The 12,207-nt window shown below is 28.8% G+C and overlaps 1 protein-coding gene across 1 annotated transcript; it reads right to left on the minus strand.

Moving 5' to 3' along the window:
• Nucleotides 1-2,736: 2,736 nt before the first annotated feature.
• LOC112726300 (brassinosteroid-responsive RING protein 1) lies at nt 2,737-3,811 on the minus strand. Its single transcript, XM_025775635.3, has one exon. The coding sequence runs from the start codon at nt 3,413-3,415 to the stop codon at nt 2,870-2,872; it is 546 nt and encodes a 181-aa protein (XP_025631420.1). The 5' UTR covers nt 3,416-3,811; the 3' UTR covers nt 2,737-2,869.
• Between the last annotated feature and the right edge of the window lie 8,396 nt (nt 3,812-12,207).

The following is a 12,207-nucleotide window of genomic DNA, read 5'->3' on the forward strand; positions in this document are numbered from 1 at the left end:
ACCATAGACATATAATTGATCAACGGTTCAAATTCAACTATTCCAAAAATGCTCGCACTAATTTCTATTAAAAGATCATGTACGATTCAGTTTAGCTTCTAAATAGTATAATGTCTTGGATAATTATCAAAAGATATCTAAGGTGAATAATATATGTTACTAATGTGTTAATGTTAAGTGTTACATGTAATATGCTAATGAGTTATAGTTCAAATAGCATAATCTCTCTGTACTCTCTTAAAAGGTCGCGGACTTGCGGACTCGAGTAAAAAAAAAAGTATTACATATTGCATGTCATGTTAGTGACAAATTTTATTTCATATATCAACCTTTAAAAATGATACTATATAAAAAAAATTGGAAAAAATATAGAAACATAATTTTTAGTCAATAATTTAATTAATTTTAGATTTAAAATTTATAATTTAAAATGTAAAATTAAAAGTTTATGATTTAGTATCTAAAATTAAAAATAAGTAAAATAATTTTAAAAAACTGACTAATATTAATTAAAAAAATTGATTATCTAATATTACTCAAAAAGTTAACAAAAAAATTAACTTAGCTACTCACGTGTTAATATCTTTGAAGGGACTAAATTAAAGTGTTATATGTTTTAAGATCAATTAGTTCATATAGTTTTTTCTTTCATCTCTATACACTACCCAGGAATAGTAGAGAATATGGAAACTAGGTTATATTTTGTGATAGAATTTTTTTTTTTTTTCTTAGGGTAAAGAGTCAAATTTTAAGATAGAATTAAATGGTTATTTTATATTTAAAAAATATATATATACAAAAAGTACATATAATATTTTTATTAAATATATTTAACGTGAAACAGTATTTGCACACGCCTGTTACGTTGTTCAATATATATTATCAAGTATCAACACTTTTTTATAAATAAATAAGAGAAATATAATATACTAATCAAAACCTTTCTCTCTCTCTAAATATACTGCTTTGGATCTATGAAAAGAACAAAACTATACTAGTCATTTATTTGGATAGTACTGTTTTAATAATCGGACAAGTAAAGTCACTATCCTGAAATCATATCACTACCTCCAAAAAAAATTAAAATAAAATAAAATAAGGAAGAAGGGTGCTATTATTTCAAATTAAGAATGAGTTCTTAGAATGAATCATGAAGTGATCATATATATATAATTATTTCAAACAATTCCTTTGCAATATGTCAAAAGGTAAATCTTAAGATACATAATAATATTCAATGAATGACCTCTCCCTTTGAAATCATACAGTTCACAATCATTGAAGAGAGAACATTTTTATTTTCTCTTTCAAATAAACAAATCATATATGTTTCATCAATAATTTAGATCTATCCTCCATTATTAACTATATAGGGTCATATATACACACTACTTTTTCTCCACAATGTAACTAAAAAAGGGACTTTTATCCCTACAAAATTTAACGGTATAAATACTTTGTCTAGTATTTATGGTTAAGAAGTAGTCATGTAACATACTACTAACAAAAAATATTATTTAATTATGGTAAAGTTTATATCTAAATTACAACCATACATAGAGAAAGTATTATACTGATATATGCTTATATAAAAGGAAAGGTACCCAACAATATTCCATTTTTTCTCCTCCTTTATTTTTGGTTTCGTTATATATATACACTTTATGATTCCATTAGCCCCACGGCCACCACCCACCAGGAGAGAGAGAAACTAAATTAATAAAAATAAAATAAAATAAAATAAAATTTTCTTTTAGAGACACAATGCAAAAATTTCACTACTAAATTTTTTGCTGTAAAACTAATATAATAATACAGTTATTTATTTTCAAATAAATGGGTGAAATAGCCAATGAGTTATAGCTCAAATGACATAGTCTCTCCATACTCAATTAAAAGGTTGCGGGTTCGAATCTCCTATTTTTTGTATAAAAAATAAATAAATAAATGGGTGAAACATATCATCTTATTTCTAGTAACCATAATAAGAATTTAACTTATTGTATATTTGTATATAAATATATATTATATAATTTATTTTTAATATATATTTATATTTTAATCTCTATTGTATATGTGTTGTTAATTTGAGGATTGATTTTTTGGGGGGCGTAAAGTAACATGGTTTTGTTATAGATTGTCATAATAATTATACACAAATTAAACTCCAATACTAGTATACCACAATAATTGAGCAAAGAAGTTCAAGAAACATTTCAAGTACACCGGGAAGTATCAGTACACCAGTTATTTTAACCGTTGATTTTAATATATATTATATATATTTTTTATAATTCAGATCAACGGTTAAAATAACTAGAATACCGGTACTCCCGGTACACTTGAAATGTTTCCAGAAATTCATATATGATGTATACAAAACCTTAAAGTAAGCAATGGTAGGATAAAATTCTTTAAAAAATGGTAAAAAAAAAAAAACCTTAGCTCATTTAATTTCCTAATATTATATATACTCAAATCTAGTATATATATATATATATATATATATATATATATATAAACTAACTAACTTGAATTGGTTTAAACGTCTGTTCATTTAGTTCGCTTAAACAAGTATCGAAAAATTAAAAAAATTTAATTCGGTAACCAATTAATTCTTAGTTATAAAACTTATATATATATATATACTATTTTAATTTGTCTGAATTAAATTACGGAAATTATACAAGTTTGATTTCAGCTCAGTTATTATATATATATATATTCTCAGCTCAATGCAAGTTAACTTTCTCTTTTTTCTAATTTTTTTTTGTATTCACAACAAAAAAAAGTATAGGGAAAAATCAATGGTGGACAGCGAAGAGAAACCTAAAGTGTAAGAAAAAGAGAGTTGTGTTTATGTGGTTACTTAGAGAGAAGTGTAATCTACGTAGAACTCACTAACACCAGAAGCAGCCCACAACCGTTGATTATACTGATCAACCATTTCATCAGGAACAAACGACGTCCTACAAAGCGGACACGTCTTCTGATCGTGATCAATCCAACGGTCCACACACTCCCTGTGGAACACGTGCTTGCAGTTACGCAACCACCGGATCTCGTCCTCCATAACTAATTCCGTTAGGCAAACCGCGCAGCTGCCAGTTAGTTGAGGCGATGCCACGTCATCGTTAGCCAGGATTTCTCTGAAGGTTACGACGGGGAGGAACTCGCGGATGAGGATGGCGGAGAGGGATGGTGTACGGTCGACGGCGGAGGGGGTCCGGGTTGGGTTGGGGTTGTGGTTGTAGTAGTTGTTGTTGTTGTCGGTGGTGGTGTCGATGAGGAGTTCAGAGAGTCCGAGGAGGCGGAAGAGGTGGAAGACGAGGTTACGGAGGAGGCCGAGGAAGGTGAGTAAGCGGAGGAAGAGGTGAGGGAAGAAAACCTCCGTGTAGCCCACCGGAAAACCCATTGAAAATAGTATGGAGGGTGTTTTTGTAATTTCGGTGTGGGTTTTGTCTGGTTGTTAGAGGAGAGAGAAAGTGGGATGTGTGTGAGAAGGTTCTGACTGGGAGAGAGAGGGTGGGATTTATAGTGTGGAAGAAGAGGAGATTGGGATTCGGTTACTGGGCTGTTATGTGCCCAGTGGTGAAGGTCAAACTAGCATTAACCTGAATTGGGAAATTTTTTAGAGTAATATTGTAAAGAGGAAGTATTAGGAGCCAATGGAATATCTGTACAGTGTGTATAATGAGATTTAAGGATGTTTGATTTAGTAGGATATCAGATATTTATTATCCTTGATACTCAGATGGTTATTCTGGATAGTATGAGTGTATTGTGTTTGAAAAATTAATAGTATTTTATTTTGGATGTTCATTTTTTAATTCATATTGGGCCAAATAAATAACCTATTGTACACATTGTACAAATACTTCATTAGCTCCCTAGCGAATTCGTAAAGAGAATTAATAACCAACTTAGATTCCTCGTGTTAGGTCACTTATTCGCTTAAATCAGTGTCGAAATTTGAATCTTACCTTGTGCAAGTAATAATTTATTGACCAGTAATAGACTTTTAAATAGAATTTAGATCTGTAACGAATTAGTCTTTGATCTGTTGAACTAGAAGATACTGTGAACAACCAAAAAAAAATTCTAAATTAATTTTTTATTTTTTACAAAATATATTATTTTCATCAAAATTTAATTATTTATGTCAAATAATTTATTGGTAATTGTTTTGATATTTTCAAAGTTAGGGAGAATATTATTGTCTACTAAAGTTACATAATTGATATATTTTTAACACATAAAACAATTATATATTTAATTAATTTAACATATAGTTAAAATTTTGATAAAAATAAATTTTTAAAACATGTATTAATTTAAAATATAATATTCTTTATTTAAATAAAATATATAAAAAAAACTTATTTCATGTGTTAAATAATATGTGTACAATTATATTCATTATATAAAAAATTTAAACTTTTTAAAGAATTTTACGTTTTATTATCTATATAATTATTTAATTTTGTCTACTCTTTAGTAGAATTTGATTCGAAAATTGATTTATCTAGCAAAATACAAAAAGTAAAAACTGATTTATTAATTAGAACGTGTTGGATATATATATATATATATGTCTAAAATCTACAATTTTATTGGATAATTCGTATATTTTCAATAAAGAAAAAATAAAGTGAAAATGTATAATTACTTGAGAATTGATATCATCTAGATGAATTATTATATCTCACGTGTCTCCCAATTTATTTATATTCTAAGTAGTAAGTATGATCCAAAGATTTGATTATAAGAAGTGCAGTGCACCCGTGCAATAAGATAGAAGGGTAGGGGTTGAAAGATTTATTCAATTCAATACAAGGCTGCGCTTCCATTATTATTCTCATTCACAAAATTGTTCTAAAAAATTTTAAGAAGGATAACATCTTGTATGCTTTTAGGATTTAAATATTAGTTGTTCTTGTATGGATATCTGAAGGGAGAGTTCGGTTTTTGGGAGTCAACGCCGAATTATTATCTCCGGTGTTGACTTTTGAGTCTTGTGGTAATCTGAACTTTACTTTGAAGGGATATCTAATTGCGTAGAGCATGAACAAAAAATAAAGGAGAAATATAGCTGTAAAGGCACTCCGAAACTTAAGTCAGTTATTGAGAATTCCATGTGTCCCTTTAAGGATATCTCCTAAATTGATGAATAGTTATTGAGTCTCAATAAACAATGATATTCGATTGGACGTTATGATTCTTAGGATGTATTCCGTTAAGCCGAGTTATAACGTAAATTATCGAGTTATAATGTGTAATGCCGAATTATAATACCGATCTTGTAACGGTCCGATCATTAATGATAAAGATTAAAAGTATAATTAAATCGTCATGATTTTAACTTATACTATCTACATAAACAATTTGATCTATAAATTTAATTTAGAGAGTATATGTTAAATGTGCTAAAAAAGGATATGAAAGATGTAAAAATTATTTCTCTTTATTTGAAGATAAGTGACACGTGCTTTTTAATCTTAACCATTATCTTCATTTGTCTGATAATTTAATTATCCATCATAGTCATGTATAGATTCATAATTGACTTTTATACATACGGGCAGACGATAATTAATTAGGGGGGAATCATATACACATGTTTTAATCCAAGGCGTACGTGCGTTGTATATATATTTAAAAAAAAAATATGGAGAGCAATTTCATAGTACATATATAACAACTATATTACGTATCTACTAAAATTAATTATTAAAATCAGTCACTAATATAATAAATTAAATTATATATATTTATATATAAATATACTGTGACTAATTTTTATAATTAATTTTGATATTCAAATAATATTTTTGTATATATAATTACGTTGGTAATTAACATTTTTTTTTCCGGGTGGAACCAAGAGTATTTACTACTCCAATCCAACCTAGCTACCTTATATTGATAATTAATAACATCTTAAATGCTAAAATTCTAACATATAATAGAGGCAATATGGCTATACAATTTAATGATCAGATAGGACATTCTCTTAGTACACTACAGTAGCTACATATATACATTAATTTAATAATTAGCTAATAATAATTATGTTTGCTTTGATTCTGCTTTGTGTTGGCCAGAAGGAGTATATAATATTGTAAATCTACGAAACTAAAAACAATACATTTATTGTACTGAAAACAAGGAGTAAAGGTGCACATTTTGTTTAAGAAATTCTTAACATCTTGCATCACTAACTATATAAACTATTAATTTAGGACCATTTTAATATTGTCTTGGAGACACAACTTAAAAAAAAATATATAAAAAAATACATATTCTATATTTTTTTAACACAATGAAAAAAGATGTATCTTTTTTTCTGTATCTAAAAGAGACTCCAAATATAACTAATAATATAAGATTTAAATTCTCCACACTTATTTAAACAAACGAGTAGTGAGTTGACTACTCGACTAATTCAAGTTAATTTTTTTTGATTGCCCACAGTATTTCTCAATCCGACAGGCCAAGAACTAATCCGTCGGGTCTGTCGCTGGCCAATGAGTTGCTGCATGCACAAGGCGGGATTCGAACCTCCGACACTTGTTTAAGTGGACGAGTGAGCTGACTACTCGACCAACCCAAGTTGGTTAATCCAAGTTAATTTTATTAAGAGTATTACTAATTTACTTGAATACCATGCCATATATCTATAAGTTACTAGCCAAGAATAAATGAATTTGAAAATAATTTTAAGGAAATTGGTTAGAAGTTTACTGATGATAATTGAACATGTAAATTAAACTATAGCTTTTAGTATTTTCCTGTGTATTTTTATTTTTAATTTCATTGGTGTAATTTGCAATTATATTTTAAATATTATTTCCAATTTTAGTCCCATATAAGATTTATTAGTATGTTGAATCATTTTCCTGATTCTAGAAGGACACAAAACTAGAAATTAATGTCCCCAACTGTCTAAACCTAATTTCTACTTTGGAGTTAACTGTTCAGTGTTAATGATGCCTTTCTAATCATCCTCGCTGTCATAAAAATATAGGTAAACGACAAATTTTAATAGGAAAAGATAGATCATATTGACATTAATTTAATTATTAGGTTACTTCTTTTTTTCCAAAAGATAATTATTAGGTTACTTAATATCTTAGAAATTTCAAAATTTGTATTATTTATGTATTTTTTTAATTAAGTTCTCATAAGTATATATCTCTGAATATTCTGTTTTTCTTAATTTTTTTTATAGGCAAAGATCTCATTACAAAAAATTTTAAGTACAAAAAAAATTCCAATCACAATTTTTTAAAATATAGAAATCTATTTACAAAATTGATGAAATTATGAGCTAGGACTTTGTAATTAATTAAATATTTTGAATAATATGGATAAGTTTGCTTAATTAATTAAATATATGCCAATAATTTTGGGTATCATAATTAGAATTCAATTTCATACATGATTATAGATCAGAAAAATTTTTAAGTGTGTCATCATATCGGTATTTGAGTAATTTTTAACCGTTGATCTTACTTATAAATATATATATATATATATATATATATATATATATATATATATATAATTAAGATCAACGGTTAAAAATCACTGATACACCGATATGACGGTACACTTAAAAATCTTCTTATAGATCATGCCTTTTAGGTTGCATTTGATATTATTTTGAAATATAAATATAAAGATAATAAACACATAAATTTATTATGAAAATTGAAATAAATTAAAGCATAAGGCTTATTTTAAAAAAAATATTGTATTTTTTTTTGTACTTTAATTTTTATAAATATGAAACAGAGATCGGAATCTTATAGTGTTCATACATCATATGTCGTTGTCTAATTGTCTTCAATAATGTTATACAAAGCAAAAACAGTTGATTCTTGCTCTCAAAAACTGTGCAATACCGAAATAGAAAAATCTGGAAACTAAACTAAGTTATCCCTTATGGTAATTAACTTTTTAATCTCTAACATTAAAAAGTGTCCCCTCATTGTTCAACTAGTCTTTTCACTCACCAAACTTGATTAATAATTAACTTTAAATGCCCATGGCAAGTGTCATGAAAATGTTTCACTTTAGCATGAAATGGTGGGGGGTTAAAACCGCCCAAGGCATGCATAACATGGGTTATTTCAGGAGAGGAAAACAAGCATAAAAATAAATTAAAGGGGACAGAATTTCCATGCAGATTTAGTTTCATGACATTGAAACTTGGCCTACCTACTTTCACGAAATGTCCTCTAAATTATTGGCATTTACACTGTAGTCAGTACCAATAATATTTAACTAGCTAGTTCAAATAATCTCAATCAATTTGAAATTTATAAAATAATTTTGAGAGTTAAATTAGATTGATTCAATTCTAATATAATATTAAAGTATATCTTGTATTTTAGTATTAATTTAATTTTCATAAATAATACGACCTGTGTTTAGATGATTTTTTAAACAATATTAATTATTTTTGTTGATATAATAATAGATAATTCTTGGATGTGAATTTATTTGGCAAGTGTGGTGTGTATGGTTAGCTCATCTTGACAGACTAGTCCATTTTCGATATTTTGAAGGAACATTTTTAAAGCTGGACAGATGCAACTTGTAACAAAGAGGAGCGCAAGAAATAATTCATATGTTTCTTTGCGATAATTTGAAACTTCTGGATCGAAAGGAATATGAGGATATTTTATAATAAAGGAAAGGGTAGAAGAGATCATTAACATGTCTAGTCTTAGTTACTCGGAGTGGAGGTGTGATGATTTCTTTTGTTGTTGATGGCAATACTGAAAATGACAAAGAAGCACAGTATCGCTTGATAAGTTGCTAGGTCGTTACGATTTATGTTGACTAGTTTTTTCTTTGTTTCTTCGTTCTACTTTGTGTGTTGAGCTCTTTTGTTTAAAAAAAAAAGATAATTTTGTATAATACTTTTGTATGTTGGTAATACATAAAAATTAAATTTTTTAAGTATTTTTTTGGAATTTTTCCTTTTAATTTTTTTTTTGTTTCACACGGTATCTTCCAACCCGATAAATCAAGAATTAATCAGTTGTAGATCAGAGCTCTATTTAAGATTTTGCTGCTGGTTAATAGATTACTGTATGTATAAAGCGGGATTCGAACTCCTGATACTTACTCAAACGAACTAGTGAGCTAACGACTAGACCAACCCAACTTGATTTTTTAACCTAATTTAAGCACTAGAAAGAGAGATGATGAAATAGAAAGTGTGGGGTATAATTGAGAAAAGGTGGAAGTGCATGAGAAGCATGGTGGAGAGGACAAAGGGAATATGAAGAGAGGTATTCATAAGGAAGAAAGTGAAGGATAAGAGACATAGACAACAAAATATGGACCGTCGGTGATGCTAACCCTCGCCAACCAGCACCCCCATCATGGTTGGCCATGCATCACCCCTTTCATTTCAAAAACATATGTGGGATAAAAATAAAGTATATTCAATAACTACTAATTCAGATCAATATTCCAAATCTTCACGTTCATCTTCATTTTCTTCTTCAAAAATTTAATATATCAATTTATATATTTGAAGGTAGCTAAAGGGTAGCAAACAGATTGAAACCTGCTAAATCGACTTACTTATAACTCGAAAAAAAAAAAAAAGACGAATCTAGTTAATATTTTAGAATTGTCAATTAATTCAAAAAATTCGTCTAATTCGCACCGTTTATATAACAGATTTATTCAATAGAAACCATTATTAATGGGACGAATTTTTAGCGGAACAGATTAAGTCGTGCAACTTCTATTTAAAAGATATAAATATGAATTAAGTTAATCTTTTTATTAACTGCATACAAATATTTTATTGGTAATTATTAATATGCAAAAGACAAAACTTGTCACGTATTAGTTTTTAACATATAATATGATTGATCTCATATTAGCAGAAAATTAACAGAAGAAACAACTTTAACTCATATTAATCTCTTTATAGGTGGAAATCAAACTCATATAATACAAGAGGAATTTAGATCTAATTAGTCATATATAGATTAAAAACTATTGAGGCTTGATTGGAATTCAAAATTTTGGGCGTGCCTGGCCAAGCCAAGACACTAATGACCCAAGTGTCACCACCAATCATTATGTGGAAAATTAAAGCATTATGGGTAGGTACGTAAATTCACTATTCAACCATTATAGCATGTTGTATGTTTATCATACTAATTATTTTAAGTATTGAAAATTAATTAGTGCCTAGTGCCTACTGCCTAGTGGCATCAATGTCATTAAGATATGGTATCATTAATTAGATATACTTGTATGGTTATATCTTTCTTCACAACTCAATTATTGAATTTTACCATAATAATAATAAGGATGCCCCCTTAATATAAAAGAATACGATGTTGTTTCATGGAAGAAAGTAAAAAAAAAAAAAAAGAAAAAAAAAAAAACTTAATAAAAGGAGTAAATATTGTTTTGGTCCCTAATGTTGATGGTTAGAATTGAAACCGTCTCCAACGTAATTTTTTATTTAGAATCATCCTTAATATTTTTTTCTGTATTGAAATCATCCTTTTAACTTTGTACAGACAAAAATACCCTTTACCACCACCACCTCCCTTACTCCACCACCACCACCTCCCTTACTCCCATTAAATACTAATAATCAAAATCATAAGCAGAAACAACATCAAATTCTACGAGTACCCAATTCAAAAACATCAAATTCAGAATCAACAATATTAAATTCAACAACAAAATCAACACACAAAATCAAAATCAGAAGCAAAATCAAAGCAGATGCAGAAGCCAAAGCAGAAGAAGAAGCAGATGCAGAAGAAAAAGCAGATGCAGAAGCCGAAGCAGAACTACCGGCAGTTCGTAGACGACGGAGCGACGACGGCTGGGCAGATCGGCGGTGGTAGGAACCCAACTCAACCTTAGATCTCTCTCTCTCTCCTTTGTGCGCCGCCCTCCTCGCGTCGGGCTCCCCCTCCCGACGACGCACTCCACAGCAGCAGAAGCATGCATGAACGGCGGCGACGTCTTCCTCTGTTCGCGGTTCTGGCGGCGGCTCGTGGGCGGACCGGCGACGATGCAGGTGTCGCGATGGTGGCGGCGACTATGGCAGCAGCCTCCTCCCTCCACCGGCGCTCCTCCCTTCCCCTTCCCCCTCCGTTTCCCTTTTTCCTCCCCTCCCCCCTCTGTCCTTTTCCCTTATCTTTCTCCTCTCTTTCTCGGGTCCTTTTCTTTTTTTTTTATAATTTTATAATTTTTTAAAGATAGGGATAATTTTGTAATAAAATAAAAAATTTTATTAAAAAAAATGATTTTAATATGAAAAAAACATTAAAGATGATATTAAATAAAAAAATTATATTGGGGACGATTTTAATTTTGACCCTCAACGTTAGGGACCAAAACAATACTTATCCCTTAATAAAACTTTTACAGGAGAATAAAATAAAGTAAGGAAGTATTATATATAGAGTTAAAATATTCTCTATCTGACCTCATAATGCGGATTAATTTAATTATACTTTTCTCTTTTATTTTCAAATTCATTTACATTCATTTTTTTTCTTATTTAAAAGATATATGTACACCTAAAATTCTGTACGGATAACACTCCCAATTGAAAGTGGGAAACTAACTAGGATCAATGTATATAGCCGGTTCATCCTCTTCTTTTTATATAAATAAAGAAATTAATATAATATAATCATATCCTGTAAATTGATTGAATTGACAAGTTATATGTTTTAGGTCCTTGGTGTTGCTTATGGAAATTAAAGTATAGATGTGTGAGGTTGGATTTTCAGCAATAAACAGTGCTGTAAAAGTAACATATATATGTTCCAAAATGAGAGAAGGATCGGAGGGAGACACAAGAATATTTGTTTTCACAAGTAAAGGAGATTATATATTTGTGAACCAAAAAAATGAAAATGATGTTGAATTGATGTGCTACAAAGTACACAATTTAATGGAACATAAATACTATTCATTTATATAAAAGAAATTAAATACTTCACCTTCATACATTATTAGCATAAAAACCTTTTTTTATGGGCATTATTTATATTAATAAAAAATAACTAATTTTATAATTATTATCTCAAAAGTTATATATATATATATTCTAATAGAATTTAATTTTGATGCACTATCGGTGTAAAATAGTTTTATACATATATCTAATTACGTAATATCACATCAGTAAAAATAACTACC

This window comes from Arachis hypogaea, chromosome 12, assembly GCF_003086295.3.
Source record: "Arachis hypogaea cultivar Tifrunner chromosome 12, arahy.Tifrunner.gnm2.J5K5, whole genome shotgun sequence".
NCBI classification, from domain to species: domain Eukaryota; kingdom Viridiplantae; phylum Streptophyta; class Magnoliopsida; order Fabales; family Fabaceae; genus Arachis; species Arachis hypogaea.